At 51.6% G+C, this 16802-nt stretch overlaps 1 protein-coding gene across 4 annotated transcripts in view; it reads right to left on the minus strand.

The window, feature by feature from the left end:
• Window positions 1-292: 292 nt before the first annotated feature.
• Window positions 293-16802, minus strand: part of Gpr35 (G protein-coupled receptor 35) — a 26850-nt gene continuing 10340 nt past the window's right edge. For 2 of the 4 annotated variants that reach the window (XM_050126022.1, XM_050126023.1), the window contains exon 2: window positions 293-3815. In XM_050126022.1, coding sequence (XP_049981979.1) covers window positions 2888-3805 — 918 coding nt within the window. In that variant the 5' untranslated portion in view covers window positions 3806-3815 and the 3' untranslated portion in view covers window positions 293-2887. Of the gene's footprint in view, window positions 3816-7032; window positions 7257-12318; window positions 16014-16802 lie in introns of those variants that run through there. The other 2 variants (XM_050126021.1, XM_050126020.1) reach the window with 2 other exon arrangements.

The following is a 16802-nucleotide window of genomic DNA, read 5'->3' on the forward strand; positions in this document are numbered from 1 at the left end:
CTATACCCACTCTCTGTAGTTCTACAGGCTGTAGCTTGATCATTGACTTAACAGCTAATACCCACAGATAAGCAAATACCAATTTTGACTTTCCAGGTTTGGGATATCTCACTTAGGATGATTTTTCTCTAGTTTTATCTATTATTTGTGAATTTCATGATGTATTTTTTTTTAAATGGATGAGTGCTTTTACTCCATTGTTTAAAAGAACCACATTTTCTTTATTGATCCTTCTGTTTAGGGATATCTAGGTTGTTTCCAGTTTCTGGCTATTATGAATAGAACCCACATCACTTAATCATTAAGAAAACAGGGTTGCCTACAGGCCAGTCCTACAGAAACATTTTCTCTATTGCAGTTCCTTATTTTCAAATGACTCTAGCTTATCTTGACAAAACAAAACAAAACCAACCAGTACACACAGAGTGCTTTGGGGAAGTTATTTGTGTAGCATAAGCTTTCTCACGAATGCTCTGTCACATGCAGTTTTTAACAAGTCAGAGGTCATATTCAGATGCTCTCGAGTGTCCCAGCACCCACTCCAATGGCTCTCACCAGTTCTAGCTGGCCTTGGTCAGTAGTGGTAGGTATGGGGTTCAATCTTCCTCTTTGCCTACAGGGTTTCCTACTATGCTATTTTTATCTGTTATCTATCTATCTATCTATCTATCTATCTATCTATCTATCTATCTATCTATCTATCTATCTATCGTATGTGTGGGGCCACAGCACAACTTGTGGTTGTGCTGGTTCCAGGGTGTGAACTCAGAATGTCAGACTTGATTGAAAGCACCTCCACCAGATGAGGCTTCTCACTGCCGCTTCATATTTTTTTTAGCATGCTAACTTTGAAGCTTCTGTGTGAAGATACTGTCCTTCACTTCCCATTCATTTCTTCAGCATCCTGACAGTTGATCAAGTCTAGCCTATGGGAGCATGGGATGTCCTAAAAACTGTGGTTACAAAGAGGATGAGGAAGGTAGAGGGCTATCTTCATAAAGGTAGGTGCTCTGCTGGTGTTGTGGGCAGGGAGCCTACTGCTACACACTAGGAGATGCTGGGGGGGGGGGCCCAAATGATCTATTTCTTTCTCTCCTGAGCCTTTGTTTCTTCTACTGTGGTCAGGCCATTTAGAGAAAGTGTCTGTTCTTATAGTCTAGAGGCATAATACTCAGAAAAGAATCACAGTCACACACATGTATATTATATATTTATATATAGATATATATGGATACATCATACCTTCCAAGGCAAAGGTTCGGAGAATATTGCAGAGTGTGGAAAGGGGAGCTGAAGGAAGAGCGGTCAAGTGTGGTAGGAAAGCCATTTCCTCTAGCTTAGCATGATCATCAGCCATGAGCAAGAACACTGCTGCTATGATTCACTGAAGACCTTGGCCCACAGTCGTGGCAATGAAATTAGCAAAATTACTGTGGAAAACAGACTGATGTTGGTCCTGAAGCTGTTAGCATTCCCTTTTACAGGGACATGAGGGTCAGCAGCCCTGAGGTTCCAGCCACCACTCCCCCTGACCCCCATCTGCATCTTGTCTGGAGCGGGTATCCAGGTCTATACGAGGTGGACATTTCCTAGGGATTGGTCATCTAGTGGTGCTGTTTTTGTGAGTTGTCACCCACACTGAGTGAGGCTTCTCAGTGATGGAGTCACCAAGCTTTGGTAAGTGACTCCAGAAAACTGGTTCACTTGTCTGGATTTGGGTAGAATTTTTTCTTTGGTGTCTGGAGGGCAAACAGACGTTTGGTTTCTGCAGAAAAGGTCATACAAAAGAGGTACCAATAAGAGCAGGATGAAGTGGGAGTCTGGAGTCTGGAGAGGAACTCCCAGTTGGTGGGGCTCTGGCTGCAGCATTTGGATCAAGACAAAAGATAAAGCTCAAAGGGAGAAAGGCCAGAACTATGAACACCTCCAAATGTGCTCTGGCTCTGAGCTGGCTTTGGTTTGTTTGTTAATTTGCTAGTTTTTAAGGTTTATTTATGAATATAGTGTTCTGCCTGCATACCAGGAGAGGGCGCCAGATCTCATTATAGATGGTTGTGAGCCACCATGTGGTTGCTAGGAATTGAACTCAGGACCTCTGGAAGAACAGCTGGTGCTCTTAACTTCTGAGCCATCTCTCCAGCCCCTGAGCTGGCTTTGAAGCCGATCCTTACAGGCCACATCCCCAGAGAGTGCAGGTACCAGGCCAAATGTCAATCTTCCTAACAACAAACTCCAGCAGACTACCACCACAGCCTTTGACCCTATGATCAACAGGCCTACTATAAAATGGAAACATCACCAAGAGGCTCAGGGCTTCAACAGCAGCGTGCTACTATGTTGAGCATTGCTTTATGACCAAGAAGTCTCCTGAACTGGAACCCCCCAAATACGGAGCCTGAGCAACACTGACAGCCATGTGCCATAGAGGACAACCTTCTAGACCACAGCCACTGCCCTCCTGCCTACCCCTACAGGAAGCATGAAGTCTGGAGGTCTCTAGAGGAGGCAGCCATTAGACGGTCCTCTCAGAAGAGATCTCCTGGCTCTTTGAGCTCTTTGTTTCTTCTTAACATCTCACCACTTGCATCTGGGTGACACCGAGGGCCCTGTCAGGTGTGTCCAGGGGAGAGCTCTGTTCTAAACCCAGTGGCTGGCCATCAAGGCCCCATTCTGGTGCCTCGGGGGTTCTAGGTCCAAGGTGGCAGGTTCCAGGGTCCTTCAAGTTGGTCTTTAGTCTCAGTCCTCTGGTCTCTTCAGGGGAGCAGATACAATCTCTCTAGGCCGCCTGAGCTTCCTAGAGTGTTCAAAACCCACGTCAGGTTCAGGATGATTTGGGGGCTCCTTGATAATATCACAGGTTCCTCTGGTCCATGGCGCATGCTTGCTTCTAGGTGAGGGTCAAGCTCTGAGAATCTTGGCTCTTGTGGGGAGTACTGGAGGACAGGGCTGACATGGATGCATCCTGGAACTCCTTGGCCATGTAGTAGTAACAGATGGCATCCAGGCAGCAGTTGGCATCTGAGAGCTTGCCTGTGATGGACAGGGCACGGCTAAAGGTGAAGTGGGCAGCACAGGTGCTCAGACCCAGGGAGAACTTCACTGTCAGGACCACATGCAGTGGCAGGAAGCAGATGATAAACACTGCCAAGTTGGCCCAGATCATGTGGGTGGCCCTGCGGGTGACCTCTACCTGCACCACATCAGTGGCCGGCCTCTGCCCCAGCGCGGTCACAACCTGCAAAGAGCAGAAGACCACGATGGCCAGGGGCAGGTAGAAGCCCAGCAGTGAGAAGGCAATAGTGCTGAAACCGTGCCGGCCATAGTTCCTGAAGCAGAAGCCACCCTCCTGCAGCCCCAGGTGCCAGCGCACTACCAGGGAAGAGAGCACCACCACCCAGAGGGCCAGACACACTGCGGCAGCCTTCCTTGGGGACCGCAGCTCACGGGCGCGTATGGGATGCCGCACTGCCACGTAGCGGTCCACGGCAATGACAGTGACCAAGCTAATGCTCATGTATCTGTTGGCCAGGTAGATGCCCTGTGAGAGCTGGCAGACTGGTGTATCTGAAGTGTGTTTCAGGGAGTGTAGCACGAATGGCAGGGAACAGAGCAGGCAGAGGTCAGCCACAGCCAGGTTGGTCATGTAGACGCGGGTCTCCGTCCACTGGCGCATGCGACAGCAGAACACCCAGAGCGCCAGGCCGTTGAGCAGCAGGCCCAGCACCAGCAGCAAGACCAAGTAGACGCCAAAGACGTAGTAGAGCGCATTAGGCCACAGGTTGTCGCTGTTGCAAGTTGCATTCATGGTCCTGGAGCTGCAGGAGAGTCAGGAAGTCAGTGAGGGTAGGTAGAAGGAGGAGCCCCAGGATAAGGCCCTGCCCCTGTCCCAGGGTCTGCCCACCTCTGTGCAGGAATTCTGGGAGCAAGCAGGCACCACACTGTGAAAGTCCCCTTTCCAAAGAAACCATAGAAACTGTAGAAATCTCAAAGTCACCCTCAAGGCCTAACCTTTTCTCACTGGACAGGCAGGGAGACCAAAGTCTCCAGAGATGGAGGAAGACCTAATGTTGCAGTGACCAGTCCAAAGCCAGAGACAGAAGACTCCTCCCATCTCCCTGGCCCTCCTCTCCTTGGGCCAGCCTGTTGCAGGGGAGAGGAGGTAGGAGGAGGGTCCACAGGTCCTATCCAGGAAGCTCCAACTCTCTAGAGCTCAATGCCCACCAGCCTCCTTCAGCAAGCAGCTCTCAGCAGGGAGGAGTCAGAGCAGCCCCACCTATGGGTACAAGGATCCCCAGGCTGGGCTCTGACTGTGAGAAGACACCTACACTTGATTCACAGATACAATCAGCACCCACTCTGTCTGGTCTGCCTCTGAAGCACATGACAATAGAGGGTACACAGAACCGAGATCACCCCTGGAAAGCTGTGGAAACTTCTGAGGCAAACCACCACCAGTCCTGTATCATCCCAAGGACCCATTCCAGGCTCATGGTCTGAGATCGGGGTGTCCACCTTGACCTCAGAGGTACACAGTTCCCAGAGGTCATAGCCCTGTACCTCCAGGACCTGGACGTGACCAGAGGCCTAGGCCATTGCCATTGTCGGGAACATCCCCAACGCCACCCTCCATTGTCCGCTCTGGCCCTTTACTGCCCTGTCTCCTCTCTACAGTGAGGCCCAGGGGAGTTACCAATCCCATCAAGCCCCACCTAGGTAGCTTGGGCAGTGGTCTAACACCTAGGGCGAGGCAGGTGGCACGGCAATGGGAGGAAACTAACTCAAGGAAGTGCCAGCAAGTGCTGAGCCCAGGCACACTGGATGCCTGGCCCACTCCCTTGTTCCTTGCTGGGTACCAAGGCCAGGAAGGGCTGCAGGATTGGGTGAGTCATAAGTTTAGGATTTTCTACAGGGGAAGACGACAGGAGAGGAGGAACTGTATTCTCCAGGGAGAGTCAGGCCCGAGGAACTGTATTCTCCAGGGAGAGTCAGGCCCTAGCTGACTATCTGCCTTGGAGACATGGAAGGCATCATCAACCTTCCCCACAACGGAAATGGACAAGCACTCAGACCTGGGATTGCAGACAGGGAGGTTAATGCACGCTAGATCGAGGCAGGGCTCATTTCCTCTTTGGTCTCCAGGGAACTTGCAGGCACACAGTCCATTAGAGAAGTCAGGCACAGACTCCAGCCGAGCTGGATATTCTGCCATCATATTTTGTGTTTAGATTCTATACCTGCCCGATCAGAACGGGCTGAATGCCAGCAATCACAGTTTCGTGGGCCCTGCTCTGCTCTTTCTGTTAGCTTCTGTTTGGTTGGATTTTTTCATACAACCCAGGTTTCTGAAGATCCTGGAGGGACCCTGAGCCGGGCTGAGCTCTGAGGAAGTCCCCAGAGCCCCCCTCCCCCCCAGCACAGATGACTAGATGGCCCTTCCTGTCTGCCTTGCATTCCTGGAGACACTCACCCAGACGCAACCTGGGGTGCCTCCAGCAGAACACATCCCTGGCATGTGTTCAGTGTCCAATAGCAGCATCAGGAGCTGGATGGACTGGGTCCTGGGCTGCCTGTGGGGAAGGGCTCCATGCTGCCAGCGGCTGGGCTCCCAGCAGAGCCCCCTTCACCTGAAAATGCAGTCCCACACCCACACACTCTTACTCTCTGCCTCTGGGCATGGAAGGGGCAGCCTGGCTTCTCTGCCACCTGAAACCTGTGAGTGTGAGATGTGGGGTCACTGCTAAGAACCCTAAGGAAGAGGGATTCAAAAGTTCCAAGAAGTTAGGGTGCACACACAGCTCATGGAACACTGCTCCCTCAGGATACCTCCCTGCAAAATCCCAGAGCCCAGTGACAGCCAGCAAGTCCTAGCCTTGCCTTGGTAGAGCGCAGGGAACTGAAGTCAGACACTCCCAGTTGCCTCAGAGCAGCAGGCGGGTCGCCCTCAGCAGGCACTTGGCATCCTTCCCACAGCCAGTGTCAGGATGCTCAGAGCTTGGTCCGGAGAAGCTGCCAGGGGCTGCCGGGTTGGAGAAACGGTGCTTTCAGGCGAGTAACTGCCTAGCCGAGGTAAACTATGGAGCTGGCATGAGAAAGGGAGCCAGCTGTGCACAGCACAGGCCCTTTCTTTCACTTTTGTGGGCAAGATCAAGCTCCCTTATGCACAGGACAGGCAGAAGGCTGTCCTATGGCTTCAGTACTGACCATCCAGGAAAGAAGTCTATGGAGGCAGATGGAAAGCTAAGCCCACCGGAGCCTGCTCCCTTACCCATCCTGATGTCTGGTTGGGGACCCACAGACCCCCGAGTGCTTGTCTGCTCATAATCAGGCAGGCCCAGCCCCACCCACTGGCTGAGGTCTGGGGGCAGGAACAAGGCACTATCAGATGAATCCTGCAGAGGCTCTGAAACCACAGGCGCTGGAGCCTGGACCCCTACGGAAATGCCCCAGGTCTCACAGAGGCAGGCAGCTGAAAGCTCGCTGCTCCTCTCAAAGGCACAAACAGTTGTTTTCTAGCTTTCAAGTGCAAAACACCACCTACAGAACAGACTTGGGAGTCTCAGATGAGGAAGGCACCAACACCCAGAAACAGCCCGAGTTACTGTGCACTTACTGTTCATGACATCCCCGCCCCACCTCAACCCCTATGGAGAAGAGTGCACTGGTCCTGAGTGTGAGCGCTTCTGCGGGCTCCCTCGAGAAGCCTACCCTGAGAACCCGCATCCCCAGCACAGTTGGGACTGGGCTATACCTATCTGCCAGACCCCAGCCAAATCTCACCCCTCTGCCAGACCCCAGCCAAACCCCACCTAACTGCCAGACCCACGCCCCAGCTCAGCCCCACCCTCACCTTCCCCCATGAACCCCAGCCTAGTCCCCCTCATCTGACAAAGCACCGCCACCCCGCCTCACCCATCTGACAGATCCCAGCCCAGCCTCATTCATTCCAAAGACTCCAGCCTGGCCTCACCAAATGTGATAAGTCCCATCCAGTTCTGCCCCACGAGGAAGCCCCAGCTACATCAGGTCACACACCTGTTTCTCGCGGGGGGGCTGAGGACGGCCAGCCTCACAGCAGACTGTGTGTCTCAAGCAGCCTGCCTGTAAGCTGAGTAGGCTGTGGGGCTTATTGACGACATCAACAGAGAGGTGGCAGCTCCCCGCCCCCACTGCCTGCACTGCTTTCCCAGTCCTGAGGCTGGGTTAAAAAACTGGGGATTTCTGGAAGGGAAGCTGGTACCTGCCACTTCTGACGACACCTACAGAGAAACAGCAAAGAAAGCGTTTGTTCTAGAAACATCTTGAAATGGTTAAACCCAATTGCTCAACCCCACCCTTGGAAGCTTCCTCTTCGTCAACTCACTTCATCCTTTTTTATCATGACCCGGCAGGGCCCCCACAGAATCTGTGGTCACGAAATGGCACCCTATAGCCTGTTCCCTGGCCAGAGGGCAGCAATGTTCCCTCTCTCCCATGCTCATGAAGATGTGTTGGACAGTAATGTCCCACATCCCTATCTGACGGATGATCCAGTCAGCATGTGTATAGGACAGAGGCAGGCATGACTCAGTCAGCCCACAGACAAATCCAGACAGGCTACTCTAGAAACCTTTCCAGGGCTCATTCTCTTAGCCCGGAATATCCCTTTACACCTGTAGGCCTCGAGAGGCTTTCTTTGCTACGAACATCTTCACTCAGAGCGTGGGGTCTTTCCCGAGGCCACATTTCTTTCAGATCACCTTCCCAGTCCCAACCACCCAAAGTCTGGGGACCTTTTCCACACGAGTCCCACAGCTTCTGATCACAGACAGCGTTTCTGTCTTCAAAACCGGCAAGGGGCTAGGGAGAGCCTCGGTTCCACCCCTCCCCATCGCCCAGAGGTTGGGATGGAGATGCAGAGGAGGAAATCTACTGACTAGGGCGTCACAGTCGACAGCAGGTTTGGGACCCACACCCTAGTCTGTGTCTGTCAGGCTGAGCTCCCTGCCCATAGGGGAAGTTTGCTCTCAACTACTCTCTTTCACGGTTACCACAGGCACAGCCGAGGCCCTAACCTTGGTCCCAAGAGCCTGGTGTGCAGAATCCCACCTGGGGCCAAGGTGCTTCCAGGAGAACTGTCTGCCTGTGTACTGAACTGAGTTTCCACCCTCAGTCTCCCAAGTTTCAGCCTCTGGCTAGAGCATCTAAGACGGCGCTGCTGGGTAGAGGCTTGGTTCCCTACTGTTAGGTGGACTGGCTCACACAGCAGGGCACCACTCCAGGACTTGCTTACCTCCCGGATAGATAGGCAGGGCGGCCGCATCAAGGCCTCTCCTCCCTCCCCACTGAGCTTCTCCTCAGCAGCAGCCTGGTGATCTAGAGGGTAACGTGTCCCGGGAAGATGCCCAACACGTGGCTGTAAGCCGCCATCTTCTCCTGCACAGGGCACAAGTTGCCCTCAGCCCTGTCTCCACACCCCACCAATCCACTTATACCCTAAGCTACTACCCAGGCTGCCCTATGGGGACGCCCAGCCCTTTTCTCAGGGGATTTAGATCCCTGGTCTCAGAGACCTGGACATTGCTGGTCAGGCTCCAGGGTCCTGGCCATGTCCACACTGTCCCTGCTGGGCAGCCTCAGGACCACAGCTGCAGGAGACTTACTGGTGCCTCTGGGCAATACCAGCCTCTGCTACTGGGTAGCCCTCCCTCCCTGAGGCCTGCCTGCCCCACCCTGAGGCCTGTCTGCCCCAACGAGGGCCTGACTTGGAAGCCCTCACCTTCTTATATGCTGAACTGCTTAAGCCCACACCAGGCCAGCCTCCCCCCCCCCCCCCCCCCCCCCCCCCCCCCCCCCCCTCTCTCTCTCTCTCTCTCTCTCTCTCTCTCTCTCTCTCTCTCTCGTTCAGGAGCTCTCAGCTACTGTCCCAGCACCAAGCATACTGCCATGTTCCCTATCATGGTGATAATGGACTGACCCCCCTGAAACTGTAAGCCAGCCCCCAATTACATGGTTCCTTTTATAAGAGTTGTTGTGGTCACAATGTCTCTTCACTGCAAAGAACCCAAACTAAGACAGGTGCTCAGGCCTGCAGGCAGTTGGAGTCCAACGCCCTCCCCTTGAGGATTCAGGGTACCGTGGCCACCTCTCGAACCTGAGTCAGAAGTTGGATAGAGCCTCACCTTCCATCCACCTCCCCAGGCTGACCTAGTAGTGCCTAAGGCAAAAAGAACACCAAGGGTGACCCTGTCTTTGTCTACAGTGCTGCCACTGATCTACACAGATAGCGCGGCATTGGTCTTCCAGAGACAGCGCCTCCAGTCTATTTGCTTCAGGGCCCTCTTAAGTGCCATGCATCATCTAGTGACCATGTGGCCACACACAGATGACAGGATTAGAAGGCAGGATCCTCTGTGTCCTTAACCCTGGCTGTGCAAGGTAGGGCTAGCAGAGAGGATGTGATTATCTCCCAGTTTTCTGTTGGCACTTTCGCTTCCCTCTTCACAGACCAGGTCTGGAAATAACATCTTCCTGGGAACACCCCTCCCCCACTGGCTGGCCCAGAGCCAGCGAATACATGACCCCCTCCCTCACTGGCTGGCCCAGAGCCAGCAAATACATGACCCCCTCCCCCACTGGCTGGCCCAGAGCCAGCGAATACATGACCCTGCTTCTAACGGGTTTACTAACTAGAATCCACAAGGGGTGGCTACAGAGCAGAAAGACAACACGGAGGGTCTCCGACCCCGCTCAGCCATTGGCCCTGGATGGTTCAGCCTCTCTTGCTTCCCATTCTGCTCTCACACCAGGTCCTTCCAACACCAGTCCTGGCAAGGCCACCTCGCTTTCCTCCACAGGTCATATCCCCACTTCACAGGACAACAAGGTGACAGAGAGGATAATGCCCTTGAGCTCCGCTGGAGCTGAAGCCCCTCACCATCTCAGGACCGGAAGCTTTGCACACCCTTGAGCTCCGCTCGAACTGAAGCCCTCACCATCTCAGGACCCGAAGCTTTGCACCTCCTCAGTAAACTCCCACCAGAATCTTCCCTGCTGTTTGGAAGCCCCTGACATTCATCCTGGTGTGGATCCCAGGAGTCTCCAGGAGGTACCCTGGGCACACCCTTGCTCCCTCCACTCCTCCTCCCCCCTTGGACTCAGCAACCCCTCTGCAGCCCGGCCTCCATGACTCCTTTTAGTCCGGTTCTCCCACTCTCCGCTGGGACTACTGGGCAAGTCCCAAGCCACAGTGATCCCCTGGATGGTTCTGACCCGCCCGCTGTTATTCTCCTCTGCAGGGTGATCCCCACAAGACCACAGTTAAACACCAGGCTGTGGCTCTTACCTCCAACCCCAGAAACTGGGAAAAGCTACTCTCTGGGTCCCTGCCTCTGTAGGCCTTGTGAGGCAGCCTTTGACACAGCCCAGACTTTTGCCTGGGACTAATCCTCACAAAACTTGTCTGCTAGCGACACACACTCAAGTGTCTGACGTAGTGTCGGGATCTGCGATCCTCCTGAAAGTCCCTGGTAGAGTAAGACTGGGTGGAGTGGGGTCTTCACTAAGCAGATGTGACAGAGTGGCCCTGTGGGGACGAGCGACTGGGACACTAGTAGCTCTGCCTTACCCCCCCCCCCCCACTTTTCTGTGCATTTGAAAATCTCCATGGGTTTAGAAACGAGTGTGCAGCTGTGAGACGGTTTGTGAATGGAAAAGTCCTCCAGTTATCTAGGAAAGGTGGCCAAGCAGTTGAAAGGCATGTTGCCACGAGGCCAGTAACTTTGTTGTAGGGTCCCTTCAATCTGAGTCTTGCCCTACATAGCCCCTTGATGATTGCATCCCAGCCTCTCCTGGCCTTCCTGAACAAAGAAACCCCCTCAGGCTCCTCCAACTTCCTGGTAAGGCACCAAGAACCCAGACCATAGAAAGAGATTTGTTTTGAGGAAAGGGAGGCCAAAGCTTCCTCTGAGTGGGAGGCAACTGGAGGGGGATGGATTAAGCAGCAGTCACTTTGTATATCTTTTCCTAAACAAAAGTGCCTCTGAGATCTGGGCCACCCTCTCATGCAATGCCTTCCACAAAGCTATGGTTTGAGACAAGCGTGGGGGTGGGGAGCTGAGAGAGCAGGGCCTGGCTGGGCCTGGATTCACTCAGCCCTCTTAGGTACCAGCCATGCCACACAGACAGGCTTGTGTTTTCCACTCAGACTAATTTAATTATTTAAATTATTTAATAACCATCATTTCAACAAAAATGTGGCCAAGACAGAAAGAACCCATCTTAGTTCCAGGGAAGGTACTGGGGCCATGCTCTAGTTGTCCTGTCTGAGACCGCAGGGCCCTACAGTCCTCGGGTAAAGTCCCTGGCTCTCTGATGAAGCCATACCCTCCCACTCTCCCCAGGACGGCTCTGACTCTGCCGCTCCTTGGCTGCCTTTCCTGGGTGATGCTGAAAGCCCCTTCTGCTCCCAGAAGCTGGACCTCTTCCTCCACCTGCGACCAGTTAGTGTATTCCCAGGCACAATGACAACAGCCCTGGTGTGGCTGAGTGGCCTTGCCCACATCAGCCTCCCCGTCTTCTAAACGGCCTCTCTTCCGTCTTAAACAGCACGTGGAGCTGTTGCACAGGGCCATCTCTGCAGTGGGCAGCTCTGGCCTCTGCCCATCCTAGTTCCGTGGTCCTCTACTGGTAGGATTTCCATAGGGCAGGGGGTTGTAAGCTTTGTTCGGAATAAGCTCCCAGAGGATGGTTGAGAGACATGGTGAGGGCTTAAAGAACCCTCGAAGAATCTTGAATCAGACTCTTAGAGAGCCCTGAGGAAGCTAAAGGGGTTTTGAGGAGGCTTTAAGAGAGTTGAGGGGATTCATATGGAAGGGTCCTGAGGACATCCTGATAGAATCCGGAAGAGATTCTGAGGCACTCGAGTTCTAGAGGATCCTGAGGAGGTCCGAGAGGGCCCTGAAGTAGTCCCAAGAGGGTTTTGTGGACATCCTGAGAGGGTCTCTGGGGGGAGCTTTCAAGAGTTCTAAGTAAGTCCTGAGGTATTCCTGAGTTGTGGAGGGGGTTCTGAGTGGCTGCTGTGGCATCCACTGTCCTTCCTGCCTCACTCATCCCTCTTCTGTAGGAGCCCAGCACCCGCCTCCAGCAGTGAATCCATGTCCTGCGAGACCCATGGCTGCTATCCTTCCTTCCAGGAGCCTCCTGGCCACACGTCCCTTGATGCCCACAGACAGTTTATGTCAACTGGGTCCTAAAGACAACTAAAGTATCCTCACCTTCTGAACCAAACCTACAGCTGGCTGCGGGCAGGTGCCAGCTCCGAGACCCTAAGGACGCACTCACCTCAGGCAGCGCTCTTCTGCTCCAGATGGGCCCTCCCAAAGTGCCGCTCAGTTTCAGTGCTGCCGCACACTCATCTGGGACTCCCTCCGGGACAGTGGGATAGGACCTTGGGTGCTCTCCAGGCCGAAGGGTTCCTGCCTCTTCAGAGCCTCGTCGCCCTTTGAATTGCTTATTCACACTCTCTGTCCTCCTTCCCCTTTCTCTGACTGGAAGGCTGACTTCTGACCTCACATGAGCCCCACTGCTGGGGATGCTGTCTCCCACCACAACCCTCTAACCACCCACTGTCTCAAGGGAGTTTCATGAACACGTCATACCTTTCTGGCAGAGTTTTCCCCACTCAACCCACCTCTAGTCTGAGGGCCCCTCTAGTTACCCCCTTAATCCAGAATCCCGACAGGCTGCTGGAAGAAAGCCTACAGGTCCTGAACTGTGGCAGAGATCTCAGACTAGAGGAAAAATTCCAGCTCAGTCCGAGGGGTGGTGGCGCATGCCTTTAATCACGGCACTCCGGAGGCAGAGACAGGTAGATCTCTGAGAGTTCGAGACCAGCCTGGTCTAGAGTGAGTTCCAGGACAGCCAGGGCGACACAGAGAAATGGTGTCTTGAAAAACAAAAACAAAACCAAGCCAGCTCATGAGGGTTGTGGGTAGTGAACATGTCACTCTGCTCCAAGTGGAATGGTCACCACCCAGAAGCTTGACACTAGCTAAGAGGGGCTGGTCCCTCTGTGAGGGACTTTTCTATCTCTCCCATCAGGACATCAGCCTTTTGCTTGGGTAGACTAAGGTAACGTGTCTTGGATGGGCCAGAGGTTGGCTTAATCAGTATCACAGACAACTGAGGCAGCCATCTTGAGAAACACAGAGCTGAGGGTTCTCACAGCACCCTTTCCTCTACCCGGGTCACCAGCTCTCTGAGCCACTTCCTCTGAGGTTGAGCAAGATGTGGCTGATGATAGAAATGGAAGCAGAAGAAGATGTGTTACATGGGCTGCTACAGATATGAAAATGGTCCCCAGCACAATCGAGAAAAGACAGATACAAATCACCAATTCTCTGCAGCACCATGACTGTTCCCTCACACGGGCACAAGTCCAGGAGTCTGAGACAATCTCAGAGAGACATCTGGTATGACTCATTGATTGCTAAGATGTTACAAACCCCAGTGGGGGCACTTGGCCATGCTGAGCAAAATGAGGGCTGTAATTATCATTTGACCCCAAAAACCCCTTATCCGGGAATCAGCCACAGGCAGTGAGAAAGTGACAAGCAAATGTTTTAGGGTGAACATTGTGGTGCAGACCAGAGTGGCAACAACCTATAAGCCTCAAACTTCAATCTGCAGGGCTCTGGTTGAAGGAAGGATTCTGGTGCCATAGAACACTGCATAGCCATAAGAAACAAGAAGACATTCTGTGTCTAAGATCTATTTCTGGGCCAGGCAGTGGTGGTGCACACCTTTAATTCCAGCCCTTGGGAGGCAGAAGTGGGCAAATCTCTGAGTTCGAGGTCAGGTTGGTCTACAGAGCAAGTTCCAGGACAGCCAGGGCTACACAGAGAAACCCTGTTTAGGAAAACAAAAAAACAAATCTATTTCTAAACATGTTTATGTATGTATATGTATGTATGTATGGGTGGATACACATATGTATGTATGCATGTATGTATGTGTATATGTAGGTATGTATGTATATGGGTTTGATGGAGTGTACTGGTACCTCACACATGCTCAGTAAGTGTTCTACCCCTGGGCTACAATCCAAGCCCTCCTTTTACCTTTGACTTTCACACAGGATAGGCCCTGAAGTTGTGATCTCCTGGTATTAGCCTCTGGGTCAGCCTGGGAAAACATGCCTGTGCCTCCAGACCCAGACAATTTATATTCTTTTCACTTTTATACTTTTCCTTAATTTAATGTTTTAAAGACAGGATGTCACTGTATAACCTAGGCTAGTCTAAAACTCATGCTCCTTTGCCTCAGTGGGATGCAATTACAGGTGTGTGACACCATGCCCAGATAATTTATATCTTGTTTATATGGAGCCAGGAGCTTATGAAGCTTGTTTGTTTGTTTGGCTTTATTTCTTCTGGAGACTGAGTTTCATTTAGCTGAGGCTGGCCTTGAACTCCTGCTTCTATCTCCCAAGTTCTAAAGTTACAGGTATGTGTTATCATGCCCAGTAATTTTGTGTTTTTACATATGAGATATCCTATTTATATTTCATATATAAATTATATATACTAAAAACAATACCAGGAGATGGTGACACACACCTTTAAACCAAAGATAACTATATTGTTTTTGATTATGTTATTAGTCAGAGGGTGTAAAAGGGGTGAAGAGACAGGAGCAGACACTAGACTTCAGTGAATACATCTGGGTTTGTAGATTTGCTTTAGAGACACATACATGTCATTGTAATTGCCAAATTAAGCTATTTTTAAAAGATTTATTATTTTTATGTATGTGTGTGTCAGAGAGAAGGAGGGAGGGGATGCAGGAGGGAAGGAGAGAGAGATGCATGGATGTCTTCAGAGGCAGAAGAAAGCATTGGGTACCTAGAGTTTCACATGGTTGTGAGCCATCCAATATCGGTGCTAAGTTTCAAATTCTGGTCCTCTGAAAGAGTAAGTGCTTTTAACCTCTGAGCCATCTCTCTAGCCCTGTGGTTTCATTGTTGCTGCTGTTTTGTCTTGTTTGAAATAGAGTCTCGGTATATAGCTCTGGCTGGCCTTGAATTCTATATAAACCAGGCCATCCTGGAATTCAGAAATCCACTTGTCTCTGCCTGATTGCTAAGGTTAAAGGTGTGTATTACCATACCAGGCCGTACAAAACTAAATTTTAAGAATTCTTAACAGCGACAGAAAAACAACACTAGCTGACCTGTATTATCAGTGGATAACACAACCTGCCCACTCTTACAAGTGATTATGAAATCCAGTCATTTCAACCTGCTAGCAAAAAGGACCAAAAACATTGTTTTTATTAATCATTTCCAATTTTTTTTAAAATGCTGTTTTGCCTATATATAAATACAATCCAAAAACTGTAAAAATATTACACAATTCTGCACTGTTTTCAGCAACCATGGCTGGCACTGGCCCTGCCAGCTAGTGCTGTGTGTCTGAGGATGGGGAATTGAATGACTGACTACTACTGCGTATTGGGGTGCAGCGATCATGATTGAGATTAAGTAGACATAGTATGGAACTGAATTTAACCAAAAGTGTCTGTTTATACTTATCTCGCCTTAAAAATAATCAAAATATTTCTTAGCTCTGTCCACTGACAAAGCCTCGACACAGAGGTTTAACTGAACAGCGACAAGTTTTCCTAAAGTCCACACATTGGTCTCTGAACACCGAATTGCTTACGGAGCGAGAGAAACTCTTCTAAAAGGCAGCCTTGGATGGAAGGAGGAGGGATGAATAAGATGAACCTGGAAGGTCTTTCTGTGCTAGAGAACCCAGTGGCCACAAAGATATCAAAGCAATGCTCATGGGGACTGACTCAGGCATGGCCCAGATGGGCTGCACTGTATAAAGAAGGGAACGTTTGGCTATCAGCAGGGTGTGTTTAATGAACTGGAACATAACAAGTTTAAACCCATAAATCTGTGGTCGCCCTTTAAAAATCCGTGACTCACCTAAGATGCTAGGAAACCTGTTTGGAAAGCCAGTCTATGAAAACGAAGACCCACACCCTCATCCTCCCCTCCCACACGGCCTGCGTCAGAGTGACCAAACAACTCCAGAGGCTTCTTTATATACACTGCAGCTAGCAAAAGAAGGAGGCTACCGGCCACATAATGGTCATCAGTAGCTGCATCACAGAAAGATCTAGCCACCCCTCCTACAGCATGGTCTTGCCAGGAATCCAGTGACACCAGAGTCTTCTTGGGCATCTAGAGTCTGCCTGGAGGGATACGAGCAAGCGGGCAGGATCAGTTGGGGTAGGGGTGGGATTTTTCAGGGCAAGAAACAAACAAAACAAACAGAGTAAAAAAGGGGCGGATGCTGGGTGAGGCAAGAAAGATGCCCTCAGTGATGAGACTTAGAAGGCCCATGAGCAGTAAACTGGGTGGATTCTCTGGCCTCCAATGAGTTGCTGCATCAGCACGGGTGGCCAGGGCACCTGTCATAACTAAGCCTGTGTCCCATCTTCCAAGAGTCAGTAAGAGGCAGACGAGAAGGAAGGAATTGCCAGCTCCTCATTGCCATTGGCCCTGATGACACAAAGCAAGAACCAGTTGACATACAGATGGGGCTATCTCCCTGCTAAGGGCCTGGCAAAGGCCCTTGCCTTCTGATGGACCTGGGAGGGGAAGAGGAAGGCTGAGTACTGCAGCCCATATGGGGCCAGGCCACAGTCCTGGAGAAGAATCCTGTGAAGAGGGTTGAAGCTCGGAGAGGGCTGATATGATGCGAGCACAGCCTGCCCCAAGGAGATGGCGGTGCACGGTCTGCAGCTCAGAGACA

Source organism: Alexandromys fortis, unplaced genomic scaffold, assembly GCF_014885135.2.
Source record: "Alexandromys fortis isolate MF-2015 unplaced genomic scaffold, M_Fortis_MF-2015_v1.1 scaffold_254, whole genome shotgun sequence".
NCBI lineage: Eukaryota > Metazoa > Chordata > Mammalia > Rodentia > Cricetidae > Alexandromys > Alexandromys fortis.